We start from the raw sequence: 27,398 nt of genomic DNA, 5'->3' as shown, positions 1-27,398 counted from the left end.
AGGCTAATTTCAGCGTCAACAGTCGCGTGTGGCTGGCGACCGCACGTGGCTAACGCGCTGCACCCCACGGTGCCACGTACATGATGGCAGCTACTGGTACTCAGCCCCACATCACCCAGTTTAGACTCTGTGCCCTTTGAGAAGACCGGGTTGAGCCTTCCTTCTTAGCCCGTGGTGGGGGCTCAGCGAATACCGTCGTGACGGGCCATCCTTGCGTAGCACTCCCATGAGAACTGAGTGAGGGGCTGGCCTCGGTCATGAAACCACTGTGTGAACTGGAAAATTCCACACCCCCTAGGGGCCTCAGGTGCCTCGCCTACACAATGGGGGACAAGTCAGGTGGCAGCCGGGCATCACCTGCCCCGCAGGCCTTACCTGTGAGGAGAGTCGGGGTCGAAGCAAGTCTTGGTGACATCGGTGATCTCGGGGTCACAACACTCTCCGCCATCAAAGTTGAACCGTTCATAGTTGCAGTCCATGTCACACACCCTGTTGTGCTGCTTCTTCACGAAGGCGGGGTGGCGTAGGTGGCGGCAGTCCCCACCGTCGTGGCCGGTCAGCGTGTGGTTGCACTCGGGGTCGCAGTTCTCATCCCCGATCTTGCTGATGTCACAGTTGGCCAGCACGAGGCGGTGGCGCAGGGAGGAGTTGCTCACCTCCAGCACCTCCAGCTCCCAGGAGATGTTGTAATGCTTGAAGGCCTCGGCCAGCTGCCGGTGCTGGAAGTCAATCTGCTGGCGGCTCACCGTGGGGTTCTCGCGGCTGTCGTCGTAGAGGTTGACCACGCGGTAGCGCACCACCTTGGGCCGGCGGAATCGCGGGAGCTGGTTGTAGCTGGCGATGACCTCTGTGTGGTCACACAACGTCTGCCCGCACAATGGAGGCTCCAGACTCGTGTCCAGCAGGAAGCCGTGGGCACCGCTGTGTTCCACTTGGGGGATGCTGCCATCCTTCATGGGGGACCAGGCGCGCTTCACATTGTCCCAGTTCTCCTGGAGGAGGAGCTGAGGTAGAGGCGTGTGGAGGCCACGGGTTTCCATATCCGACAGTATCTCCCGCTGAGTCCTGGCCACCTTCCACAGACTGAAGCGCTCGATATAGCCCCGATAGTTGTGATTCAGAGCGCTGCCTCCCAGCATGAGCACTTTACACTTCTGGGTCAACGGGCTGAATATGCCGCCCACCTGCTCCCCGGAGGTTGCCACCTGGGCGCCATTCACGTAGAGCTTCATCAGCCGCCCGTCGTAGGTGGCAGCTAGGTGTACCCACTGGCCTGGGAGGTAGCTGCGGTACGCATGGATGGTGGTCCCCTGCCGGGCCCGGTCTGTCTTCAGGGAGAAAAAGTAGCGTGGGTCTCTGTTGCCTTGGTCACTGACGGTGTGAATTCCCACGACCCATCCTCGGTCACGCGAGGTATATGAACATTTGTCATATAGCCCTATGTGGCCCGAAGAGAGAAAGATGAATAAATAAAGGATGGAAGGGGGTGGTGGTGAGTTATTTCTCCCTGATAAAACTTATATCAGGATGTCCTAGACCAGCGGTTTTCAAACTGTGCTCTGCGAGAGCCAGCAGCTACTAATGGAGGCTCTGGGACCACCCTTCGGGCACACAGAGGGCCGGAGGGACGGAGAGGACAGGTGAGCTGGCTTTGGGGGGTGCTCACGACAACCTGTAGCCCAAACAGTTTCACTTGTATTGGTTTTGAGTATGGAACTTACAAGAAAGGTTTCTGTTGTAGAATGGGGAGTTGAGCTAAACAAAATGCCAACAATCATAATAATGGAAATCTGAACACCTTCAATTTTGCAAGACTGTTGTATGGGTAAGGGAACTTTGTGATTAAGATGGCATTTTCAGTGTGGGATGATACAGGAGGCGAGAGGAGAGTCAGCGGTGGTGATAATGCACAGAAATTGCTCATTTTGAAGGATGGCCCCTACTACGGTCTCCGTAACTTTGAGTGCACGTTAACGATTAGCAGTCATCAAAAGGCCAGCGGTGGTGAGCCATCAGGAAAGTTGGCACAGAGAATCAAGGGTCAAGGGCTGCAAAGCTAACGCTTTTAGCTCCTAATAGGAATCCTGGTTAGCCCTGAAACTCATCCCCAAAGAAAGGCAGGCATGCTTAATATCTGAGCAAGAAAGCTTTAAAAAACATTTTTTTTAAAAGTTTGTCTATTTTGACCAGGAGAGAGAGCAAATGGGAGGTGCAGAGCGAGAGGGAGGGACAGAATCCCAACCAGTCTCTGTACTGTCAGCACAGACCCTGATGCAGGGCTCAAACTCATGAACCTCGAGATCATGACCTGAGTCGAAACTCAGAGTCGGACGCCTAACCAACTGAGCCACCCAGACGCTCCTGAGCTAGAAAGGTTTTTAAAGATCACAATTCCAACTTCTTCACTCGACAGGTGAGGGACTTCAGACCCAGAAAATGAAAGACATTTGTCAGGTTACAGAGTCACTGACAAATTTCCTGAGACCCAATTCAGCTTGCTTTTCTCTGACACTAATGCTAATATTTATAAAAGAATTAAATGAAAAGCACTCTCTTAACATAAAAAGATGTTGGGGACTCCTTCATTAAGTAAAATCTTCCAAGCCTCTACAGCAGGTCAGGCATTGTACTAAGGTCTACACGTGTGTTAATTCATTTCATCCACGTAACACTTTTAAAGTAGTGATGTTAACAGAGGCAGATATGGAAATGGATGGGTTTAAGGCCAACTGACTGGTAAGAGGATCCCAGACCCTGGGATTCACTACCCTGTGCGCTAACTCTACAGGCACCTCTCTCTCCCCCATCAATGCCACCAGGGATCTGGGACACACCAACCTCCTGGGGGTACCACAAGCTGGGTGTTTGGGAAAGTCCCAAGGCTGACGCCTCTAGCTTTACTCTGGGAACCCCAGGAAGTCACTTAGCAGATTCTCTCTGGATCAAAAAGTATCTTTATACTCACCAACCCCTATTCCCCAGCCCTTCTGGAATATACCCAGTGTCCTTGGCACAGACAGGCTGTTGGATGAGGAAGAGGACTTTCTAATTAAGAATGCATTTGAAGTGTGGGATGATGTACGAGGCCAGGTGGGAGGAGAAAGAGAGGGAGACGAGAATGAATAAAAGATGCCCATTTAGAAAGACGGTCCCTACTTTGAGCTGGTGAGTTTCTGCGGTCACCATAACTTTGAGGGTGCATCTGCCATCAGCATGCATCAAACGATCATGGAGAGCTTCCAGTAAAATCAACAGAGGAGGCCCACACAGTCTTTACTCCTTTGTGAGCACTGGGGCCTCAGAACTCATGTCGATCTGTTAGCAGCTGATGTGGATGGCAGTTTGGGCCTGGCATCTAAGTCTGCCTATACCCCTCCGCCTACTCCTGTCCAACAGTCCTTCAGGCAATGGCAGGGGGTCTCCTCACAAAGTCAACCTGCTCTCATTGGCTGGGCAACCTTGGGTGAAGCACTGAATAATACCTCCTCTGGGTCTTGGTTCTCTACCTGGTAAAGGAGGGGACTGAATGGAGACCCCTCACACACCTGGCCCAAGTCTGCTCTTCTGTGTTTCCAGGTTTCTGAATGGCTAAAACAGAAACCACCTCCTCCTAAAGGCTCTCCGTGATAGCCCTGTAAGGAATGCCCATTCTCTCCTCTGAACTCATTTTGCTTTTAGGCAACTAGACACTTGTCCTCTGGTTCTGGAGTCCCCCTAGACTGGATGCTTCTGGAGAGTGAGGACTCTGGCTGGACCATCTGTATATCGTGCCTAGCACCCTGCACCATGCCTTGCCTACAGCAGGCACTCAGTAAGTGTCTCATGATGGAGCACAAGAAGGATTCCTGAAAGACTGGGAGAAGGAAAAAGGACAAGCAGAATCAAAGGCACTGATTTATGTCTCCATGGCTAATGGACAGGGAGAATCAGAAGAAAGTGTGTGTTCTTAGTACCATAGAAAACCCAGGATCTTTGGATTCAGAGTAAGTAATTCTGATGAAAGCAATTCCTAGCCATACATCTGGGGAAAATCACTTCCCTTCTACAGATCGTAATCCTCTTGCCGATATCCCTCTTTAAGCATACTGTCCTACTTAACAGACACGGTGGAGGCCCTGTCCTTGGCACACGGTAGCTGTCCCAGTGTTGAGTTCAGCTTGAAGATGCTGGAGGGTCTAGGACCGATGTCAATGATGACATGTGGGAAACGACTAGAAATAAAATACAGAAGGGCCAAAGAGAGAAGGCACCCCGAAGGCATCTTGGCTGATGTATCAGGAGCTGATAGAATGAAGCCTCGAAAACGTCCAAGTCCTCCTCAAACCCACTGACAAACCCGACTTAGAAATCAGACGTCTCATCTCCCGAGCTGCTGTCAGGCTGCTGAATGTGAAAATCTGCACTGACCTCTCCAAAACTGAAGCTCTGACTCCAGATTTGGAGTGAGTTACCCAATCTATGGGTTGCCGCTTGCTACAGGGATCAGTGAGAGCCACGTTCCCCGGAGCCACCACTCTGGTGTCCCTGGTCCCACCACTGAGCTCACCTTCTCTTGCTCCCCTGGCTGACCCCTCCCCCTTCAACAGGAAATTCTTCTAATGAGAAAATTAACATCTGAAACAGGATCCCTTTTCCCTCTCTCTTTCTCTCTTTCTCTCTCTCTCTCTGCAGGTTTTTTATTATGCCAGGGGCTCTCAGTCCCTGGTTTTCCTGTTGCCTTTGGAAGGCAGCTAGCTGGGTTAGCAAGGTAAAATGTTTACACATCTGTAGGGTGCCCTCCGTTCAGAACCTTCCTGGGGCTTGGGACTCAGGCTCAAGCCACCTCTGTGTGCAGTTGAGAGAGAAGAGAGAAGCAGCGAGAAAGGCCAGACTCTGGGACATGGAGCAGGGAGACTAAGAGGAGGCTTGGCCCCAGGAGGCTGAGAGGAAAGGCAAAGAGAGGCTTTTCAGTGGAACCCAGAGGAAACACATTGAGGGAACTGAGAACCTTGAAGCAGTGGCTTCAGAAGTTCAGAAGGAAATATTTACCTGGAGTATAAGTGGCAAAAGGAAATCACCGAACTTCAACAAGGTGGGGGGTGGGGGGAGTAAAATAGTGATGGGGACTTATTTCTGTATGAAAATAATTTAATCAACAGTAGCCACATTTCAGGGGGCTGGAAGGGAGACACCGCTGTCTCACCAGCCCAGAACCAGGGATCTGGAACCAGAGATCCGGGCTCAGCTTGCCAGATGACAAGTCACACCATCCCCCCCTCTTATGCTGCCGGGCCTCATTTCCCTTCTCTGAAAAAGGAGAAGTTTGGATTAAATGATCCCCACCTACAATTTAAGAGCTCTTTTGTTCACTGCTAGAATGGTTCCTTGTAAGCAGAAGGAGCTCAAAAATAGGTGTTGATCTGAATCTGATGCCTCGTGTCAATCCCAGTCCTTGCATACTTAGGTTCCCTGTCCTCTGTGTATCTCCACAGAGGGACACAGCACAGTGTTCTACGAAGGACACGCGAGCACCTTCCCCACCTTCACCTTGTCCCTCCTCACAGCTGTCCAGGAAGATAGAGACATAGTGAAGGAAACGGGGAGAGGCGTTTCTGAAGTGGCCCCATCTGTGTGCTGCTGGAAGTTGATCCCAGGGGACACATCCCCATGTGACAAGATGAAGGCTACGGGGCAATCCTGCACACAATCTACATCTAATTAGCATAAGCCTGCCTCAAGGCTATAAACGCATAGAAGCAGACACTGAAAGCGTGCAGAGCCCATGAGGTGTCTAGGGCACTCTTACAGACAGACGTGGAGAAGTCCAGCCCCAGACCTGGGAGAGGCTTGCCCTGAGCCTCATAGTAATCACCGGTCCCTCAAACCCTGGTCAGCTGGCCTCTCTAATGTGCTCTTATCTTCCTGCAGCTAGGCTTGCTTTGAAATGGGCTTCTAACCCCCCACCCCCACCCCCAGAAGTTTCCTGCCTACTTATTTTTACTGTCTCTTTTTCTTCTCACCTACCCACTGAGCCTCACCCTGGAGACAAAGAGCATATGTAAAAGAGGCTAGACCAAAGGCAGAAGTCTCCCAAAATCTTGGCCAGGGCTGTACCAGGAGTCCTCTGTACCTGGGGGTCACCCCCTCAGGATCACTTTAATGGCACTGTCCCAGGGCAGCTCTGTCTGACCATTCCATTCCACTCCAGGAACAGACAAATCTTCCTCCCATATATCCATCACATTCCTTCCTGTCTGAAAACTCACCACTTCTGTAATTACTCATCCAGTGTCTGTGTTTCCCATCTGTGGGTCTGTTTGGTTCATTTCAAAGTGCCCAACATTCTGTACAGACCCTGGTGTCTTACAGGTGCTCCGTAGAGTTTGTCATCGCAAACTAAAAACAAAGGAACAGGAGGGACATTTCCCTATTGCTGTGTTCTTTACGAGAGCATAGGACCCTTCCTTTATTTAGAAGTTGCTACGTCCCGTGTGTTCTAGATTAATTCTCTCACTTAACCTTCACAATGAAACTCTCAGCACGGCCCACTTGCCAGAGGAAGCTGAGGCTCAGGCTCAGGGAGGGAAGAGGCTCTCCCAAAGCCTAAAATCCAGGCCTATAGAATTCCCAGGCCCAGGTGCTTAATCACATCGCTGCACTGAGCCCAGTGGGCTGTTTGAAGGCATGGACCCCTCCGAAAAGATCTAAGTCCCACAGCACCAACATAAGCAAGTTGACTTGAACTGCAGGCCAAGAGGCTGCTTTCCAGTCATTCTTCTGCCTAAACAACTGACTGAGGATCAATGGTTCTTTACTACTACGCATCATCTGTTCTCCTTGGCTCACCACACTTCATGGGGACCCAAGATGTGCCTGGGTGTTCAGATGTCCAGGATGCCTTCCAGACCTTGTCTTCAGCACCTGGATTTCTACCGCAGGCTTCCCTACCTGTTGGTTTCTGACCCAGGTCTCCTCCAGCCTCCAGGATCTATACAAAAATGTGTTGTTTTTTTTCAAGGTTGTAGTCATATCCTCAGCTGCCTCCCACCTTCCTTTCTGTTAGTTATTGGCTGAATCATGTACCCCCAAAATTCATATGTTGACATCCTAATTCCCAGTACCTCACAATGTGACCTTATTCGGAGGTTGGGTGTCTACAGAGGTGATCAAGCTAAAATAGGATCCTGAGGGTGGGCCCTGATCCAGTATGACTGGGGTCCTTGTAGGAAGAGAAAACTGGGACACAGACACACACACAGAGGGAAGACCATGAGAAGACACAGGGAAACAATGGCCACCTGTAAGCCAAGGAGAGAGGACTCGAAAGAAACCAATGCCGTAGACACTTTGTGCTCAGACACCAAGCCTCCAGAACTGTGAGAAGATAAATTTCTGGTGCTTAAGCCACCCGGTCCATGAAACTTCGTTATGAGAGCCCCGGCAGACCAGAACGCCACCATTCTACAAGTTTCTGAAGCTCTCCCGCTAAAATTTCTCTACAATCTATCCCATCTCCCACTGCCTCGTGCCCATTGCAGAATCCTCCTCTGGTTAGGATACATTGCCTCGATGTAACCCGTTCCCAGGGCAATCAGAGCAAGGTGTATCAGGAGGAAACAAAAACTGGAGGTATGGTCACGGCGCACAGGGAACGTGCCTCTCGGGGAAGGGGTGCTTCCATGTTTCGGCTCGAGTGTACGTAATTGAAGGTCATCGTGCATGTTGAGCACGTGGGGAGTTGCTTCTGTGCCAAAGTGTCTTATGCTTACAGCCATCTTGTATAACAAGTGCTGTTTACCGCTGAGAAACCTGAGACTCAGAGAGGTGAAGTCACCTGCCTAAGGTCACACAGCACTAAGTGGTAGGAGGAGCTGGAATTAAAGACTCCTAATTGCAAGTTCAGCTCCCCCCACAGATGATTGAGACCTCAGCTATGCCTCCATGCTGTGCTGTCGTTATGGGGTTCCCCCCCCCAGGATGTTTTCCAGGCATGATTTAAGTCAACACAAAATTAGCTCAGATAACGCTGGACTTTCTCACCGTCTACAGAGGACAATTAGCAAAGGATGACAATTATATCAAGTTTATATTATTTGTTTTTCTCTCAGGGGCACCTGGGTGGCTCAGTCAGTTAAGCATCTGACTTCCGCTCAGGTCATGATCTCACAGTTTGTGGGTTTGAGCCCCACGTCGGGCTCTGCGCTGACAGCTCAGAGCCTGGAGCCCGCATCTAATTCTGTGTCTCCCTCTCTCTCTGCCCCTCCCCTGCTCAGGCTCTGTCTCTCTTTGTCTCTCTAAAATGAATAAACGTTAAAAAAAATTTATTTTGGGGCGCCTGGGTGGCGCAGTCGGTTAAGCGTCCGACTTCAGCCAGGTCACGATCTCGCGGTCCGTGAGTTCGAGCCCCGCGTCAGGCTCTGGGCTGATGGCTCAGAGCCTGGAGCCTGTTTCCGATTCTGTGTCTCCCTCTCTCTCTGCCCCTCCCCCGTTCATGCTCTGTCTCTCTCTGTCCCAAAAATAAATAAACGTTGAAAAAAAAATTTATTTGTTTTTCTCTCATTGGTAGAGTGGACATGGAAGGAGAAGGACACTCTACCTGGGTCATTTTGGCTGGTGACAGAGCAGCATTTTCAAATAATGAGAAGGATGAGGAACTTTTGCTGAAAGTCTCTAGGTAGCAGGCCTTCTGCTAGGCAAAAAGATCCCACTCGCTGCTTGTCATGATCCCGTGTAGTGGGCTTTCCTGACAGTCCTTTAACAGACAAGGACACTGAAGTAGAGAGAAGCAACGTGATCTCCCCTCACGGATCCCAGCGAAACAGTGGTGGAGTCACAACTAGGCCAACTCTAAAGCCAGATGCTTTCCTTCAGTGGGAATAACTCTTGGCCCACAGTCAAGGTTCTTGTGGTCAAGGTCTGCCATTGCTCTGCTGTGGGTCACTGGGAAAGCAGTACCCCCTCTCTAGGCATCTTCACACCCTGCCCTAGGAGGTAGGAGGGTCACATCAGATGGCCACAGAGGCCCCTTCTGTCTCAGACTCCCTGTGACTCTGAGATCCCAGGTCCATCAGACATCCCTGCCTTGGTTCCCACTGTGGGAGATGTATAGTCTCAGAGGAAGAAGTCGAGGGAAAGAAGGCAATTTCAGGACCATCCTCTACCAGAGGAAGAGAAGCAGAGGTGAGAGGATGTGGGTATGAAAGGGGGAACTTGGGTCAAAAATCTGGGTTTTTTTCAGGAGGCTAAAAAAGTTAAACGCTAAAGGTTGGAGCCGGTCCCTTTTTGTTTTGTTTTGTTTTCCCTTCCATGATTTAATGGCTGGTATTAAAGCCACAGAGGAATGCTTGAGAGAGCAATCCTATGGAAAGCTTTTATCTGTCCAGAGGAGAGTGATTAAAACAGACAGATTTGGGTTAAGTATACCCATGGTCCCTGCACTTGGTTCAGTCGGGGGGGAAGACCACCAAAATGACCCCGAAGGACTCAGCAGCACCAGGCATTCGGAGGAGAGCTGGGACGTCACCGAGGTGGGGACCTGAGGGAGTGCTCCTCAGCATCTCATTCCTCAGGGCTCCCCTTGACTCAGAGGATTGATCGTAGGCTCAGCGGAAGGAGGAGGCTTGAAATAAATCACACCTGGCTGGAGGCTTATCCCAAACTACACTGAGTTCTAGACATCCAGGTCTCCTGGTGTAAGAGAGGCAAAGGTACCAAGAGGAGCCCGCTGAAGGAAATCACAGGGTCAGGACTAGCTCAGATGCCCCGATGTATCGGCCATGCAAGGGAACACGTGGGGCCAGATCTCCCTTTGCAAGACGGCATGGGACAGCGGGAAGAGTGCCCACGGTAGTATCTGTGTCTGCTCCCCACCTGCATTTGTTTTTCCTGCTGCGAACCATTACCTGAGAGCCCTCTCACTCCATGAGTCTGCTTACCTTATTTACTCGCTGTCTGACCTTGGAGGAGTTCAGTTCTCTGAGCCCCAGCTTGCCCATGTATACTCCAGGGATTAAAAAGTCTTATCCTGTATACTTCACAGACCTCTTTTGAGAAAGAAAGGAGACAAATGTATGCATATTTCCTTGTAAACGATTTAAGGCTATCGAGATGTAAGGCAAGGTTCACAAGAGTATACTTGAGGGTTCCTGAAACCCGTAAGTTTTATTAATATGCAGACTCCAGGGTATGCTTGGGATGGCAAAGTGCTCTTGAGGGCTCACGGTGCACCTGTGTCTCCCTCTGGTTCTTGACTCTCCAGTCTGCCTCCTTTGCTCATATGTACGCAGGCTGTGTGGACATGGAAAGGTCAGGACTTTACGGAGCAATAAATATACATTTAACGCGGGCCCTACCATTCGATAACTATGTGACTTGGGAAAGTCAAGGTACGTCTTTTAGTGTCAGTCTTCTCATGTGTAAAATGGGGTGATACTATCTACCCCTGGCAGTTGTAGGGGGAAGTAATGAGATCATGAACATACCAGAACTTGGCACATGGGCACTGGCATGGTACATGGCTTAAGCACGTGTACTATGAAGTCTTATCTGTCGGAATCCCAGCTGTGCCACTTGTTAGCTATGTAGCCTTGGGCAAAATCCCTTCACCTACCTGATAGTTTTCTCAACTGTAAACTGATAAGAACAGTACTTAATGCACAGTGCCATTTTGAGGATTTAGTGAGAGAATGCAAACACTCATTTGCATAGCACATAACACAGGCTACACTTTTTATTGAAAGGAATAAATGTCTGTTCCTTTTCCTCAGAACTGTGACCAGTTTTTCTCCCTTCCTCTGTGCTGTTAAACGTTATCCCTTCCGACACTATTCTCCGCAATAGAAAGGCATGCTCCTTGCTCTCTATTTTACACATTGTCCATGAAATTGGAGCAGACAAACTTTCAGAAAAAGAAAGTGGCGGAGGAAAGGAAGAAAATGACAGAGAAGATAAAAGAGGCGGAGGAGAAGGAGGAGAAGGGAGAGAGGGGGATTCATGCATTTTCGGTCTGCTTGCCTTTAGAAGTTGCCCTACCCAAACCAGACCCCGACAGACTAAGTGGTCCTGATGCTGGAGCCGCCCTGGAGAAGAGAGCGCACGCTGGGTCATTTTGATGAAGATCTACAAGCTTTTCCCGCTCGCTCACCAAACCTCAGAGACTATGATACCACATTCCAGACAATTCTCAAGGACCATTCCGTCCTGCCCTCCACATTCTTCAAGCTCTTAGCTTTCATCATTCATGGAATTGTGCATAGTCAGGGCTGAAGGCTCCTTCAAAGTTAATTATATCATCCATTTCACACCTAACTTCCTGCTTGAATCACCCGTGCAGCATCCTGACAAGTGACTGTACACAATTCAGAATTAGAGAACCCCGTGCCGTGTGAAGAAGGCTTCTGCCCCTTTGGGCATTTCTCAGTGTTCTCCTTCAGTGAATCCAAATCACCTCCCTTTTTTTTTTTTTTGCCATCCAGTGGATCAGATGGCCAGGACCTGATCTCCAGGGATCTGTGCCCTCTATCCCAGGACAGCCGGGAAGATGTCTGAGTCTCTTGATTGTGTTATCCCTGGCTCTTTTATTCTCCAAGTTAACATCCCCAAGCCCTGCCTAATGTATCTACTCACCCAATCACCAATTCATCCAACACATCTTCACGAGACATCTACTGTATCAGGTCCTACCTGGACATTCGGGGTGGAGAGCATGACCAGACACAGCCTGTACCCTCTCACAAGAGACCAGATCTTCCCTAGTGCTAGTGCCTCTGTTGATGCCATGTGGATATACCAGGAATTACTAATATGCAGTTAGCAATACTTATTATTATCATACCTGCCTCCTTACGTTATCCCTCAGATCACTACTCTGATTTGTTCTAATGCCACTCAGAGCCACGCAAACCTACTGAGAAATAAAGAGAGCCACCATTTATGACGTGCCATGTACCAGGACAAGAATTTTATGGGCATCATCTCGTTGAATTATTACAACTAGTCTATAAGGTCTCTTGGTCCCATTTTATGCATGAGGAAACCGAGACTCAGTTTCCTTGACTTAGCAAAGGTCTGTTGACTTGTAATAACATAAACAAGATTAGAAACCAGCTCCCTGACTCCAAAGTCAAGTGCTTAACCAATGTCTCATCCTTTCTGTGAATAAATATAAGCAACAATTATTTTAAAATTAGTTGAATATTTATTTCTTCATATGTTTTTTAGCGCTTCCTTATATTGATTATACACTCTGTTGGTTATAACGATACAGGAAGCATTGTTAAATTTTCCTGAGGTTTTATTTATTTATTTTTTTTAAATTTTTTTTCAACGTTTATTTATTTTTGGGACAGAGAGAGACAGAGCATGAACGGGGGAGGGGCAGAGAGAGAGGGAGACACAGAATCGGAAACAGGCTCCAGGCTCTGAGCCATCAGCCCAGAGCCAGACACGGGGCTCAAACTCACGGACCGCGAGATCGTGACCTGGCTGAAGTCGGACGCTTAACCGACTGCGCCACCCAGGCGCCCCTCCTGAGGTTTTAAAGTGTACAAAAAGAGTCTTAATTATTTCTTTGCTTTCTCCAGAACTCTATAAGGGGAGAAAAATAGAAACGTATGATTCTGTTTGTGCAAATGGGGCAAGTGAGCCTCCGAGAGGGTAAGAGACTACGTTTGTTCACCACTCTGCATCTAGAGCCTTCTATAGAATACCTAGAATATAAGCACTCGGTAAACATTTGTTGAATGAGTGAATAAATGAGCAAATGAAAGAAATATGCCCATGGTTTGTGAGGAAACCCAGTTTGAGGAGATTTTGAAGTTTCAAGCCATCTTTAGAGTACTGGAACAAGAGCCCTGATGTGGAGGCAGGAGTGGCATCTTTGCAACCTGAGTAAGCCTCTTCTACTTCTTGGCCCTCAATTTCTCCATCTGTATAATGGGGGCTTCCATCCACGGTCACTAGGTTTGGTGGTTGTGTAAAATGCAAAAAGGAATGGGAATGCAATGCAATGTGTAAAATGCAAAATGCAACAAGGAAATCGGTAAAGAAAGTGTAAGTTAGCCGTGTGCTGGCATAACTAAGCTGTGTGATGCGGCCAATCACACCCCCTCTCTGGTCCACTTTTCTCATTGCTGAAAAGAGAAGACTGTAGTGTAATAACTTCTAGGGAGTCTGTGGAAACTGCAGGGATAAGATTTCTAAGTTGGGAGTCATAAGCCGTGAACTTTTGCCCTGCTTTGCCACTAATGTACTATTATTGATCTTGGGCAAATTCCTTTTCATTCAGGGTCACATCATGACTTTCCTGGGCCCTGGGCACTTTTCCCTTCCTCCATAAATATATATAATTACATTTTATGATTGCATTGGCATAAAGATATATACAGTCAAGAGGCTGGATCCATCATTACATAATACATGTTATTATATAGATGATTTTTGGGGCGCCTGGGTGGCGCAGTCGGTTAAGCGTCCGACTTCAGCCAGGTCACGATCTCGCGGTCCGGGAGTTCGAGCCCCGCGTCAGGCTCTGGGCTGATGGCTCAGAGCCTGGAGCCCGTTTCCGATTCTGTGTCTCCCTCTCTCTCTGCCCCTCCCCCGTTCATGCTGTGTCTCTCTCTGTCCCAAAAATAAATAAACGTTGAAAAAAAAAATTTTATATAGATGATTTTCTTCTTATTTTAAAAGATATCAAGCCATTTTTATTGGCCCCTAAAAGTACCTTGCACTTCAGGTACCACACTGGCTGTGCCTAATAGATAAGTTGGCCTTGGCTCCATGTCTGGACCTGACATCCCCATCTACAAAATAGCACCGGGAGGGTCACTGAGCACCTCTAGCTTAACCCAAAGAGCTGAGAGGGATGGAGAAGGTTCCCACGTGGGTGAGCCAAGTGATGTAAATTTCGTAACTGACGCAGACCCACGGCAAGTTATGTAAAAACGCACCCCAGACAGTGTGGGCTGAGCTCTGGAAACAAAAGCTCCTCTTTCGGGTGAGCCTGCCATCACCTCATCCTGGCCCACACAGCCAGGGGTGAGCCTTTCAGGGAGAGCGATGGCAAAATGAGATAAGAAAGGGACGCGGCCAGACAGGCAGATTCCCACTCTGCTGTGCACGGCTGGTGCCATCCAGAATTACTCTTCTGTGCAGGGAGAGTGGTGATGCCTGATGTTCCCCGAGCCTTCACTGTCTGCCAGGCGCTATGGGAAGCTGGGTGGATTAGTGCAGGCAGGCAACAGAACAATCCAAGCAGGGAGGCAGTATTATTATCTCCATTTTACAGATGAGGAAACTGAGGCTCAGAGAAGCACAGATAACTTGCCCAAGCCTGAGTAACTGGCTGGCAAGTCACACAGGTGGGATTCAAGCCTAGGTAATCAGACTCGAGAGTCCCTGTTCCTAACTTCTAAATTACGCTTCCCAGCTGGGAGAAAACAGACTGAGCGAGGACAAGGAGTTCTTAATTATCCACAAATAAAGTATAAAGTACAATAAAGCATAATATATAATCCACCTCTAGTAGAGGTGCAAGCAAAGAGAATTTAGCAGAAGGAGTGCTCGATTCGGATGAGAAAAAAAGGCTCAGGGAAGTTTTCCTGGATGAGTGACACAGAGACAGCCCCGCATAAGGAATGGGGACTGGGTGGGGGAGGCTGGGCAAAGACCTCCCAGCCGAAGGGGAAACATGAGGCAAGGCTAGGTGTTGTGCTGTCACTGGAAGAGGGCTCTGGACATGGGGAAAGACCTTGGCTTTTTTTTTTTTTAAGTTTATTTATTTATTTTGAGAGCAAGCATGAGCGGGGGAGGGACAGAGAGAGAGGGAGAAAGAGAAAATCCCAAGCAGGCTCTGCCCCATGCGGGACTCAAACTCATGAATGTGAGATCATAACCTGAGCCAAAATCAAGAGTCTGACGCTCAACTGACTGGGCCACCCAGGCGCCCCAAGACCTCTGCTTTTGGTGGAATTGAGGGTGCACAGCATAGCAGAGGGAGACGAAAGTGCAAAGGCTGCCTGAGACCACGGTGCCAAGGGCTGTGAATGTCACGCCAAGAGATGTGAAGTCTGTTCCACAGACAACAGGGAATCTTTGGTGGTTTTGAGGAAGAGAGTCCACGGGTGGGGATTCAGGAGGTCATTAGCTCAGGGTTTCATCGTATTCTTATCAATAGGGTCACACTGCTGAAATAGACAGGTCTGTGTCTGAGGACTCCCTGTCCAGTGCTCATGGGGCAATCTGGAGTCGTTCCTACTGAAGACTTAAAAAGGAAAGCATGGAGTATAAACAACCTTTTGAAGAGAGAGGGCTGACAGACTTTTCAGATATTAATTTTCTACTGTCTTAATATATACCATAAGATCATGAATTATGATTCAACCCACAGGGCCTCGTTAAGGCTCTAGAATGATAAATAGTAGTTAGAGATCCCTGGGACTTCAGAATTTTAGTTTTGTTTCACTAGGAGGAGGATGATCTAGTTCAGCATTGGGTTTGGTCTCTGAATGATGTTGACCAATTATTATCTACCTTCCGGGGGTTGGTTTCCCCACCTACTCAACTGGGAGAGGGTACAGAGTTATCATGAAGCTTCTCTTCTGCTCAGAGAGCCTACTACATAAGTTCTTGAGGTACAGGTCTTGTAACTCCCTTGACTTTGTGCTCTTGAGTGCTTAGCCTCGGACCTGATACATGGTTGAACCAATAAACATCACCAAATGCATGAAATGAATTGAGCTCTTAACTCAATGCTGCCATGGAATATTTAGGGGATTTTAAATGGAAAGTTTGGAGATGGTCACAAAACCATTTTGCCTTTTTTTTTTTTTACACACAAAAAAGCATAAAACAAAGCAGATCAGTAACCCAGACAGGCCAGTATTTCCTCCCTGGCTGTAAAAGATGCTGAGGAACTTAAAGAGTCTGGAACAGAGCAGACTGATGGGGAGGAGGCCAAGGACACTGAAAGGTCAAGGAGAAAACCAAATGTGAAAAAGTGTGGAGGTAGGGATATGTGTTCTAGGAACACATTCTCTTTAATAAAAAAAAAAAAATCCATGTAAGACAATGGTTCTCAAACAGCAGATATCTTGCTGTTTGCCCACACGGCATTTAGTAATGCTTATGCAGACATTTCTGATCATCACAACTGGGGGTGGGGGTCGCTACTGCATCCAGTGGGTCAAGGCTAAACATTCTACAATGGTAAATATCCTGCAACCAACAATTATCCATTCCAAAACATCAACCATGCTGAGTTTGAGAAACCGAGATACAAGGAACTAGGAAAAGTTATGGTAAGCAACAATATTCAGGGAGGAAGCTGAATGTGGGGCTAAGAAATTTAGACCTGGTCTGGAACATGGACTTCAAGGACTGATTCTACCATTTACTTGCTGTGTGACCTTGGGCAAGTCATTTAAACTTCCCGTACCTCAGTTCTCTCAGCTGGAGACCAGGGATTGCAATAGTACCTTAGTCATTCTAGGATTAAAGACTTAATAGATGCAAAGTGTTCAGAATAGTGCCTACCACATAGTATGTGTTCAATATGTTAGCTATTACCTTTTACTATGCATAGGTAATAGGGAACTATAGTAGTTTCAAGTTCAAGAGAGAGGCAAGAGAGCCCCTTCAGTCACTGATAATCCTGATACTCCCTGAAAAATGACCTAGAGCTGCATGATCATGTGACTATTAGATCCACCCACTTAATAAGCCTTCTGCTTCAGATGACACTACAGGTTAGATGTGTCTGAGTTCGTCTTGCTGTTTGCAAGCACTTCCTGTCTGGGCTCTGTTTTCCAGATAGCCCACAAGACCTGGGCCAGCATCTGACTGCCTCCCAGTCCAGACTCCTCATGGTTTTAATGAATAAGTGGAAGGAGACAGAGGAAGCCAGACATGAAGACAGATGGAAAGATGGAAAGGCAGAAAGCCTTCCACGAAAGCTGCTGCCAGTGACACACACTGTTCACAGGGATTCCAAGGACAGAGTTGGGGACATATTTTAGAGGTTTGTGTAAGCTACTGATACTGTTCTCTTGGAGCCCTTGTTTGTAAACAGATATTTCTGCTGACACTGGGCTTTGTAAGGGCGGACAGAGTAGGGTGGGGGTGGTGTTGGAGAAAAAGGCAGGTTGTGTCCGAGAGCCTTAGACCATGTGTTTGTTGTTGAGAATACAAAGACCTTACTGTATTAAATGAAAATGCTTGTTTTACAAGGCGAGTGGGAATATGATAGGTACATGTCGAAAATGCTTCGGAAACTGAAACAACCCCATGCCACGATGGCTTCCTGCTACATCATGCATCCAGGGGCACACACAGAGCATGAAGGCTCAGAATCACTATACAAGGGTTTCGGGGGTTCTGGGCAAAGAGAGTCCCAAGAGTTAAGCGACTGGCAGCTCCCTTCTCTGTTCCCTTTATGAAGCCTGCCCTTTCCCAAAGATCCCTGCCTCTATTTCACATTCTCTATTGGTTTTCCACCACCTGCTGACCTAAGAATGACAGCTGTTATTGATCTAAAATATTAGTGTTGATAAAGGAACCTCCAGTAGTCTAGACTCAGATTTGGAGCACTACTGGGAATACTTATAATTATATAACTATGCATGGAGAGCAGCTGAATTTTTTCAAAATAGTTTTCAACTTCTAAAGTGGGGTTTTCAAATTGTTGTCTAGTAGAAGCATAGGGTTCAGTGGAGGTGTCTCGGGATTTTTTTCAAGGACTGAGAGTGGCATAAGAGTAAGAACTGGAGTCTTCTAACACTTGCCCCACCCCTAGCACACAACCTGGTAAATGGCAGATGGCATGGATGAAGAGGTAGATGGATGAAGATATGAACTGATGGAAGGGTAGAGAGAAGAGAAGGATGGCTGGCTGGCTGGCGGGATGGTTGGTTGGGTGGATGGGGATGGATACATGGATGCATGACTGGGAGGGAGCAAGGGAGGGAGGAAGGGAGATGGGTGGATGGATGCAAGGATGCATGGATAGAAGGGTGGATGGAAATCTGGATTCATAGATTCATGGTAAACTCCATAGTGAGTAATTATGATCAGGACCACCTCAGGCTACATTTGAAGTGAACTTGCCTATTTTAAAACTCAGAGAAACTCAGACCAGAGTTTGAATAAACAAAGTTGTAGATTATATTTCTAAGGAATAAACTAACTTCTCCTCAGAGGAAAAATAGCCCTAAATTCTATTTACTCCAACAAGGGTACAGATGAAGGAAAGTGCAATTCCTCAGTCTGATATGACAACTCAACATCAACATTCTCATTTTCAAAGATCTCCTAGAGTGTTCAGATTTTAGAGCTGGGTACAGGCTTCAGGAAATGACCTCGTATGCCCCCTGCTTTTAGGCATTTAAGTCACCATTTGGGGGCCATAGAACCCTTTAATAAACTGATGACAACTCCCCCCAGAAAAATGTGTACACCTTCAATTTTTACAGAAAATTTCTCAGGTTCACAAAACTATTCAAGTCCTCCTGGAGGGTGCAAGAAAACCCTGCTTCTCTGTTGATCTAAAATGTTAGTGCTATTAAGGTATTTTAGTTGGTAATGGTATTCATAAGGAAATGAATGGTAATGATATTAACCAAAATACTATGTTATTAGTAAAATACTATCATCCATAATCAATGTAAACCTTGCTCATGGTATAAATGAGATTCTTGGCCTCATGCCATTCATTCTCCACATCGAAGTGAGAGTGATCACCAGATCCTGTAACTTCCTTGTTTGAAACTGCATTAACTTCCTAGTTCATTTGGATTAGAAGCCAGGTTCCATGACCTGTACTACCTTCAGCCGAGGGCACTCGTCTCCCAGGGGTTTGCACACCTGCTCCCTCAGCATCCTCCACTTACCCTGCCTCATGCTCTGTATGCTAGCTATGTTCTCTCTCTCCTTCTGGAACACTCTTCATTTGTCTTCATATAGTTTATTCCTTCTCATCTGTCATTCAAGCCTCAGCCTGACCACCTAAACCAAAGTCCCTCCACTCCAGTCTTCTCTAATGACCCACTTTTAACACTCCTTGCCATTAATATACAAGTCCTTACAACTGTTGACTCATTTATTATCTTTCTCTTCCCAGAAAAAAATATAAGTCCATGAGGGCAAGGACATGCTCTATCTTGCTCAGTGCCACCTCTCTAATAGTGCCAGGCACATATTCCGTATTTGTTGGCTATGTGGATATACACGGAGATTTTCTGGAAGTTTGGGTGTTATCACTACCAAAGGTGTGGGACCCTGGGCAAATCTCACCCCCTCTTTGGGCTTCAGACTTTTCAGGTGTAAAAGGATAGTTTGGGTCCTATACAACTTCAGGATTCAATGATCTAAAACCTGCGTGACCAAGCTCAAGAGAGCCGAGCTCAAATCCCAACACAATATGGCGGGACAGAAGGAATGGTCAGGAAAATTGGGCTCTGATGCTCCTCTGCTCCAATTTGGGATGGAACTTGGGATCATTTTCTTGCCTCATCTGGACATCTGAGTCTTCATCTCTGAACTGAGAGACTGGCCCAGATGTGTTGCAAATTCACATCATTTTTTTCATCCAGAAATCTCCCCGCAAATATTTGTTGAACTTCTGCCATGGGCCAGGCCCTGGGAAGGTGCCCTGAGCACAGCAAACATGCTTCTGCCATCATCCTGCTCTCCTATCTGCTGGGAGGTCTCTGAGGCACAGGTGAGGGTTGCTGGAGGAACATGGGCTCATCCCACACAATTACACCTGGTTCTTCAGCAGGTCTCTCCAGGGATGGGCCTGGAGAAGATGACAGAAAATCATGGGGGAAAGAACTTAAAGCTAACAGAATGGTACACTGGCTCAGCCAACAGAAAGGGAGGCAGAGTGATAGGGAAGGGTGGTAAAAACACACACAGGTAACTGGTCAGCTCAGAGAATTGAAGGAATATCTAATGGCTGGTCCATTCATGTTTGCCTTCACTGCTTGGCCCTGACTAGGGCCCACGTTGTCATTTCTCAAAGTGCCTTGCCTCCACAGCACCCACTCCCAGTCATCCTGTCTTCTTTCTTATTTGGAGCCATCTCCAATTTATTTAGCAAAGTTTTTTGAACACCGATGGGCAGGGCCAGCTCTGTGCTAAAGCAAGGAACAAACAGAGATGAAGACAGACGAGGTCTCTGCCCCTAAGGAGCTTGGAGACAAGTGGGGAGAGGCAGACATGTACAAAGGCAAACACAACAGAGTGATAAATGTGATGAGGGGTGGATATAAGGGGCTGCTGGACTTGATTCAGATGGTGATGGATGGAATTGTCTAATCATTTCCTAGTGTCATGCTCCTAAAAGCTACTCTGGGCCAATGTCCTCAGCTGAGACATGAATCAAAAAGTGTTTATTGTTCTAACTTGATTTATGGCTCTACATTTAAAATGGCATGCATGATATATCCACATGCAAGGCAGAGCACACACTCCATATACATATGCATGCCATCTACTTCATGAACAAGTCCCTGACCCTTCCAGGTGGAAGGGGCCTCTTATGCCGCTGAAAGCTCAAACCACTTTCTAGCCCTGTAATAAACACGGGTGTTCAAGAACACAGTGTTTCTGCCTCTCTGCTTCCCCAGGACTCTATTAATTGCTTCGTTATAGCAGTTACCATGATGTCATGTATCTGTTTACCAGTCTGCTTCCGCTGCTAGCACTGGGAGCTCCTCAAGGGATGGAACTGTGCCCTGTGCTTCTTTTCAGTCGCCACTTCCTAGTTCAATGTATAAAACACAGAAACTAAAGGTTGCTCGATAAGCATCTATTAAGTGGGTGGATGGATGGATGGATGGATGGGTGAATGGATGGATAGATGGATGGATGGGTAGATGGATGGGTGGGTGGATGGATGAATGGAGAGATGGAAGGGAGGAAGATTTACTTCTAATAAACTGCCATTTCCTACTGAGCATCACAGAATGCCTAGGACAGAGGTTTGGCACACAAGAAGTGCTTAGGAAAAGTTACCAAACAGCTATATGGTGTTTCCTAATAAGCTCACTAATGTGAACCCCCAGATATAACTGCCATATCCCTCCCCTCCTCCACGCCACCACTCTCTCAAAGGAAAACAAAGTGATCCAGTGAAATGAGCTCTGATTTGGAAGTCAAGAGATCTGAGTTCTAGTTTCGATTTGGCTGCCGATTTGCTGCTTAATATTAATCAACTCAGCTTAACTTAATAAATTAACTTGCCCGGACCTCAGTTTCTCTACCTGTATTCTGAGCATATTTAACAAAGCAGAGCCTAACATCATCGGGAAAGGGATGAACCAGATATGGTATCTTGTTTGTTTTTAGTGGATCAGATCTAATCAGCCCAATGGGGGCTGTTCCGTAAAGGAGTCATCCTGAGAGCTTAGTACTGTCTCTATAGGGGCTTAATCAGCTCCAGTGAGAACACACCATGAATCACCCTTGCCACACCAGGGTCATTCTTCTACTGGGAACCCCATAGTTCGGCTCAGAATGCATCAGGCCCCTCCTCAGAGGGTGACCTCCGTTGAGCATAGGTGGGGGAAGGATTCTAAACTATGATTCCCAAACAAGGAGTTCAGAAAAGTTTTTGGCAGAGAGCGGCCTTGAAATAAGGGTCTATTTCCCAGTAGACTACTTATAGGTAAGAAATGCTCTCATGGATGCCAATGGTCTTTGGTTCAAAAGTCACCTGCAAATAAAATATATTTTGCATACTAAAGAGATTTCTCAGCCAATGTCTTTGAAATCTTATAATATTAATTCAGATTCTTCTTCCATCTCCCCCTCCCTCCATTCCTTCCCTTTTCATTCTATAACCAATCGCTAAATGTTTGCACCACTGGGGGCACCATCTTCCATTCATTCCTTCCTTCATTCATTCATTCATTCATCTCTTCATCCATTTATTCATGCATGTATTTCTCCCCACACGGAAAATTTACTGGACAATTACTGTGTTCCAAGCCATGCTCTAAGCCTATGGATAAAGATAAAATTAAACTGGCCTACGCTTGAACCCCAGTCCCACCACCCTTTAGCTCTGGGGCCTTCGGCAAGTCATGTAACTGCCTAAACCTAATTCAGAAGGTTCAAAGTGTAGCACTGAGCACAGTGCCAGCACATAGTAAGTGCTCATTATAAGCTAGCTGCTTTTATTACTGTTATTACTGCTGAGAATGCATACTCTCTCCCAAGGGTATATAAACAGAGGATAGAGGATTCCAGATCCTGAGGTCACCACAAGGTCTCACAAGATCAAGGGAAGCAGATGGAAAGGCCCCCCTATCAGGACGGAGGGAAATGGATGAAAATCCAGGCAACAGATATGACTGCCAGGACACTCGAGGCCCAGTAAGAACCCGATTAGGGGGAGAGGGGGAAATCTGAGAGGAGAGCAAAGCTTGGGATTATGTGCTGTAGTGCACACACAAAACAAATGATTTGCAAACAGGCAAGGGGCTGAGAGGGGAAGGCCAAGGCTAAAATGTGGCTTGGATTAGAGAGGACGAAATGTGATTTGAGGAGGCATTTAAATGCACTGCCCCCCTCCCCCCTGTTTTGGAAGGCCAGATTTCTTTTCCCTCCTGACTTCTTTGCTCAAGGGGAAATGGAATTAACCACTGTGTAATGTTTTTGAGTGTGACGCACGGGTTAGGTCATGTGCTTTGGTTACGTAATGCAACATGCCTGAGGTTCCTGAGCTCTGGCTCTCAGAGTCATTAGGCATATAGCTGGTTCTCTTATCCAGTCATGCATTCATTATACAAAAATGTATATAGTGTCTTTATAAGCCAAAGGCTGTGCTAGGCAGTGAGAAGTGGCGATGACCCCCAGTGTGCACACAATTAAATGTGAGAATTCCAGGCACTTTGGTATATATGTGCAGAGGGTATAGTGGAGACAGATGGACAAGAGAGGTGGAGAGCAGTTGGGGAGGGTTTCCCAGAAGAGGGGATCCTTGAGCAGAATCCTGTGGAAGCTGACGTGTTCTACAAAATGGCACACGGGGATACAGGTAGTACACCAACTAAACAAAGTGATGTGAAAAAAGCCTAGGATATCTGGGGGAATTGCAGATCATGGCAGTGCTACTGAAGGGTCTCTAGCTAGAGGTGAAAGAGTCACATTTGCATTTTCTGGAAGACTGACTGTTGGGTGTTGGAGGAGAGACTGAAGGGGTACAGTGCAAGGGTTGAGGCCCAGAGAGGCGGGCATTATGATACTAGGAAAAAGGGCAAAGCAAGAGATGCAGAGGGCATAAGCTACGAAGAGGGAAGATTGGCTTTAAAAATGTTTAAGAGGCAGGATAGAAATGGGTGACTGACTGAATACGGTGGGTGATCTCTCTAGAATGGGTGACAACAAATGAGAACACGAGGAATTCTGAAGGAAAGGTGATTCAGCTTTGGACATACTGAGTTTGAAGTGCACGTTCACATCTCCAGTGGATCTATGAGTCTGGAGTTCAGCAAAGCCTGCAGATCAATGGTGCTCGTCAGCAGAGAGACGGTGATTACCCGACGGGAAAGAACGCAAAGTTAGGAGACAAGCTGATGGAGGTCTGGCCTAAGACTCAGGGGACAGAGGACTTACCCAGCTCACTGATTTGGGCCAGGCATTTCCCTCACCAACCCTCGGTTTCTCATCGATGAAACGAATGGCTTAGGTGAGTCCTGACTCACACACCTTGGTTCTTGGAAATTACATGGAATTGTTATTTCACAAAACAGAGTACAGTGTGTATTCACTTCTTATGTTTTCTGCCCGGGTACTTTGCATCTCTTAGAGCAAGGCCATCTTGCTCCTGATTGGCCTGTTATCATATATTTTTCTATTTTCTCATCAGCCTTTGTAGCTGCAAGATCTACAATCTCATTAGGGAAAATAGTCTCTCCTATATGAACACATTTGGTCATATTCTGCCCAGCCACATTTCATGTCTATAGAGCAAAAGGAATTAAGAAAAGATGGAATGAGACAGATTATAGGAGTAACTTCTTGATTACAAAGGGAATAGGTCCAGGTTAGACCATGGGCTTCTTGAAGGCAAAAGGCTGAACATGCTCCCCATAATTACATCTGCAGATGCCAAGCTGTGACCTCCTGCTTTCTAGACTTTCTGCCTCTGTTTCCTCCAGGTGAACTGGAACCTGGGACCTTCTCGGGTTCTCTAAAATTGAAACAGGGTCACCTCTCCTACTCTGCCAGGTTCCATGGACCCTGGGTCTGTGGCAAATAATATTGAAAACCAATTGTTTTTGTTTTGTTTTTTCTTGTTTTAAGAAACATCTAAGCAGCCAAAGTAAATGTGTTTGGTGTGAGGAATAGGAAAAGAGAGAGAAAGGAGGGAATAAGGAGCAAGAGGTAATTCACTGATGACAGTGCTGGGGATTCCCAGAAGGAAAACAGGCTAACAGATGGCCATGGACCACAGAGTTTAGGTATTTTACTTCATGGAATAACCTGATTAAAATGATAAACAAGCCTAAAAGGCCAGTGGTCTACTGTGATGTCCACGAACTTGCCTGAAATGGCATTTGTATAGTAAGAAATTATGAAATGTGAGTATTTTAACCATTAGCCAAGTTAAGTGACCACTGGAAAGGTCACTCTGTGAGTTCTTTGGATATTTATGTCAGTGATGCTTAGCAAAATGATTGAGATGGCTTCCAGCTATTGGCAAGTACCAATATTACCTAAATAATGTCTTCAGTCAGTCTTTGACTACAATTCTACCCATTAGTACTTTGCTTTTTGACATAAAGCTTTCTGGGGAGATATGAAAGGATATATCTCTATGGAAGAGCAATGTTCTAAGTTGTTGTCGGTCAATGATACCTTAGCAAGAAGGAATACCATGTCATTTTTTTGAGAGTGTTGCCAGGGGTGAGGAAGCAGAAAGCGTGTGGGCACTGGGCCCTTGAGGGGGACAAGCACAGACACCACCTAGTGGAGGAAAATGCACCAGAAACAGAAAAGAACTGGAATTGTTGCCAACTTTACAATTTGTTCTTAGGTCGGTCCTGATTAGGATTATGGAATCCTGGGAGATCTCTAATCCTAGACCCTAGGAGGGTCTCTAGGGCAAAGATAAATTCATCCCTGCTCCATTGTACAGATGAGGAAAACTGGCCCCAAGAAGAAGAGTGACCTTCCCAAAGCCACACAGCAAGCTAAAGACTGAACTGGTCTAGAACTGACCTCTCCCAGCTCCTAGTCCACTCTTCCTCCTTTTCTAATATACTATGGCCTTCTCTAGATGGCCTCGGGTCTGCTCTTAGGACTCCTCCCAATGCCACTCTCATTACTGTCTCCCCTGACCACCCAATTTAAATCTCACTCCTCCTGCAACACGACCCCCACAGCATTCACCAGACCTTCTTCTCTATTTTTGTTCATGAACACATAAATGTGCGATACACTCACTCACTTACACTCTGTTTCCACTGCCTTCCCCCATCCCCAAACATACACTCCCTGAATGCAAGGCTACTTTCCTCTTCTGTTGAGTGCTCTGTATTCAGGGTCCCAAACTGTACCTGGCACATAACTCATGTGTAAGAACTCATAACTACTTGTTGATGCCTGGGCATGGGATGGACACATTTTTTTACAGTGTCCCTTGTTGTTATCTGTGTTCCTTAGATTCTCTACCATGAGCACACATTGCTTTTATAATATGAAACAATAAAGTGTTTGTATTTTTGCCTTTCACTTTACTTTTTGTTTTATGTTAAGATGACAGTAATGTATCTTTCCCGAGAGGTACAGAAGAGAAAGGCAATCCCTGGCTTTGCCAAAGGAGATAAGCCTGTCCAGCTCACAGAGTCACTGAGAGAGTTAGAAATAATGTGTGGCAAGGTGGCAAGGGTCGGACACACATAACACCAACATGAGTTAACGTTTACTGTGCTTACCCATGGTCTAGATTCCATTACTAAGCATTTTCCACATGGAGGCCCAGTTAATCTTCAAAACAACCCCATGAAGTAGAAGCCAGTGTTATCCGCATTTTACAGATGGGAAAAGTGAAGCTTGGAGATATTAAGTAACTTGTCCAAGGTCATGCGGCTAAGCAGGTGGGAGAGTCAGGAAGTCAAACTCAGGCTGGCTGACTCTTGGGTCCTATGATCAACCACCACAAAATACTTCCTCGGTAAACACATGCTCCTTTCCCCTGTTTCCTGATAGTGTCAACTTCTCCTGAGATTAGGCAGATGCAGGTCATTACCCCAGTGCTCCAAAGGTTTCTAGAAGGTTCCCAGGGCAATTGGAGATGGAGATAAATGAGGAGCCAGAAAAGTGAGAGATGGGAGTGTGTGAGTGTGTGTGTGTGTGTGTGCGTGTGTATTGTCACAATGTGCATTGGACTGTCGCAATAACTAGCAGATCCCGGGGGGATTCTTAGGCATGATACAAGATGCTCAGTGCTTCACAGTGTGTGCGATGGCTCCATAGAACTAAGAATGTCCTCACTCAAAAGTTTCTTATTGCCCAGCAGGGCAAGTCACTGGCACCTCCAACGTGCCCCTCCTAGACCTCTCCTCATGCTCTCCCAGGATGGTCAGTCACCCAGGTTTGCAGGTGTGCAGAGAGGAGGGCAGAGGGAACTCCTAGTGTCTGAAGCCTGGACTGCATCCCGACCTTCATTTGATCTGCTGTGTAACCTTGGGCGAGTCCCTGACCCTCTCCAAGCTGGCGCCTCAGTGTTTGGACACCTCTCAGCCCACGGAATACGCAGGGATCTAAGACTTCAAGCCTTCCTATGGCGCTCAAACTTTTAACGTATTTTTAACTTTCTATTATGGAAATCCTTAATGACACACAGAAGGGCAGATGAAAAATATCTTGAAGCCCATCATGGTTATCACCTGTTTTCCACAATAGTTATCAGTCTGCTGATCTTCCGTCATCTACCACACCCCCTATACCTGCATTTTACACAAATGAAACAGACATACTGGTCTTTAACCCATGAGTACTTCAGTATGCATTTCTAACAGACTAAGGGCTTTAAAAATACACAGTAACATTACCATTATCACACCTTAAGAGAATTAACAATAATTCGTCAATGTCATCCCCTGTCCCTTCAGACTGTGCTGCTGAGGAGTCTGCCCATTCCTTCAAATGGAATCTTGTAGAATTGCACAGCTTGTACAGAACAAGGTGAAGGGGAAAGTTGGGGGGAGGCAAAAACCTGCCCTTAAGCATCAACCCAAGGGATCTCTAAGATTGTGTGGCACAGTTTGAAAGCCCCTATTCTGTCCCTGCCTCTCTGTATGCACCCTGAGAACACTGAGGCCCAATGAGCATTTGTCAAGGTCACGCAACAAGTAAGCGATAGGATTCGGCAGATCTGTGAAGTTCCAACATCAAAGAACTCCAGTGATGTCACA

At 46.9% G+C, this 27,398-nt stretch overlaps 1 protein-coding gene across 1 annotated transcript in view; it reads right to left on the bottom strand.

Moving 5' to 3' along the window:
* Nucleotides 1-27,398, bottom strand: part of PAPPA (pappalysin 1) — a 238,700-nt gene that overhangs the window by 204,084 nt on the left and 7,218 nt on the right. Inside the window, exon 2 of the mRNA XM_047099683.1 lies at nt 376-1,438. Within this exon, the coding sequence (XP_046955639.1) occupies nt 376-1,438 (1,063 nt within the window). The remainder of the gene's footprint in view (nt 1-375; nt 1,439-27,398) is intronic.

Source organism: Lynx rufus, unplaced genomic scaffold (genome assembly GCF_022079265.1).
Source record: "Lynx rufus isolate CCGP_SWC_20201006 ecotype Redwood Valley unplaced genomic scaffold, mLynRuf1.p SCAF_10, whole genome shotgun sequence".
NCBI classification, from domain to species: Eukaryota; Metazoa; Chordata; class Mammalia; order Carnivora; family Felidae; genus Lynx; species Lynx rufus.
Note: the sequence above shows the minus strand (reverse complement) of the source record. Positions and strands in the feature narration are given on the sequence as shown.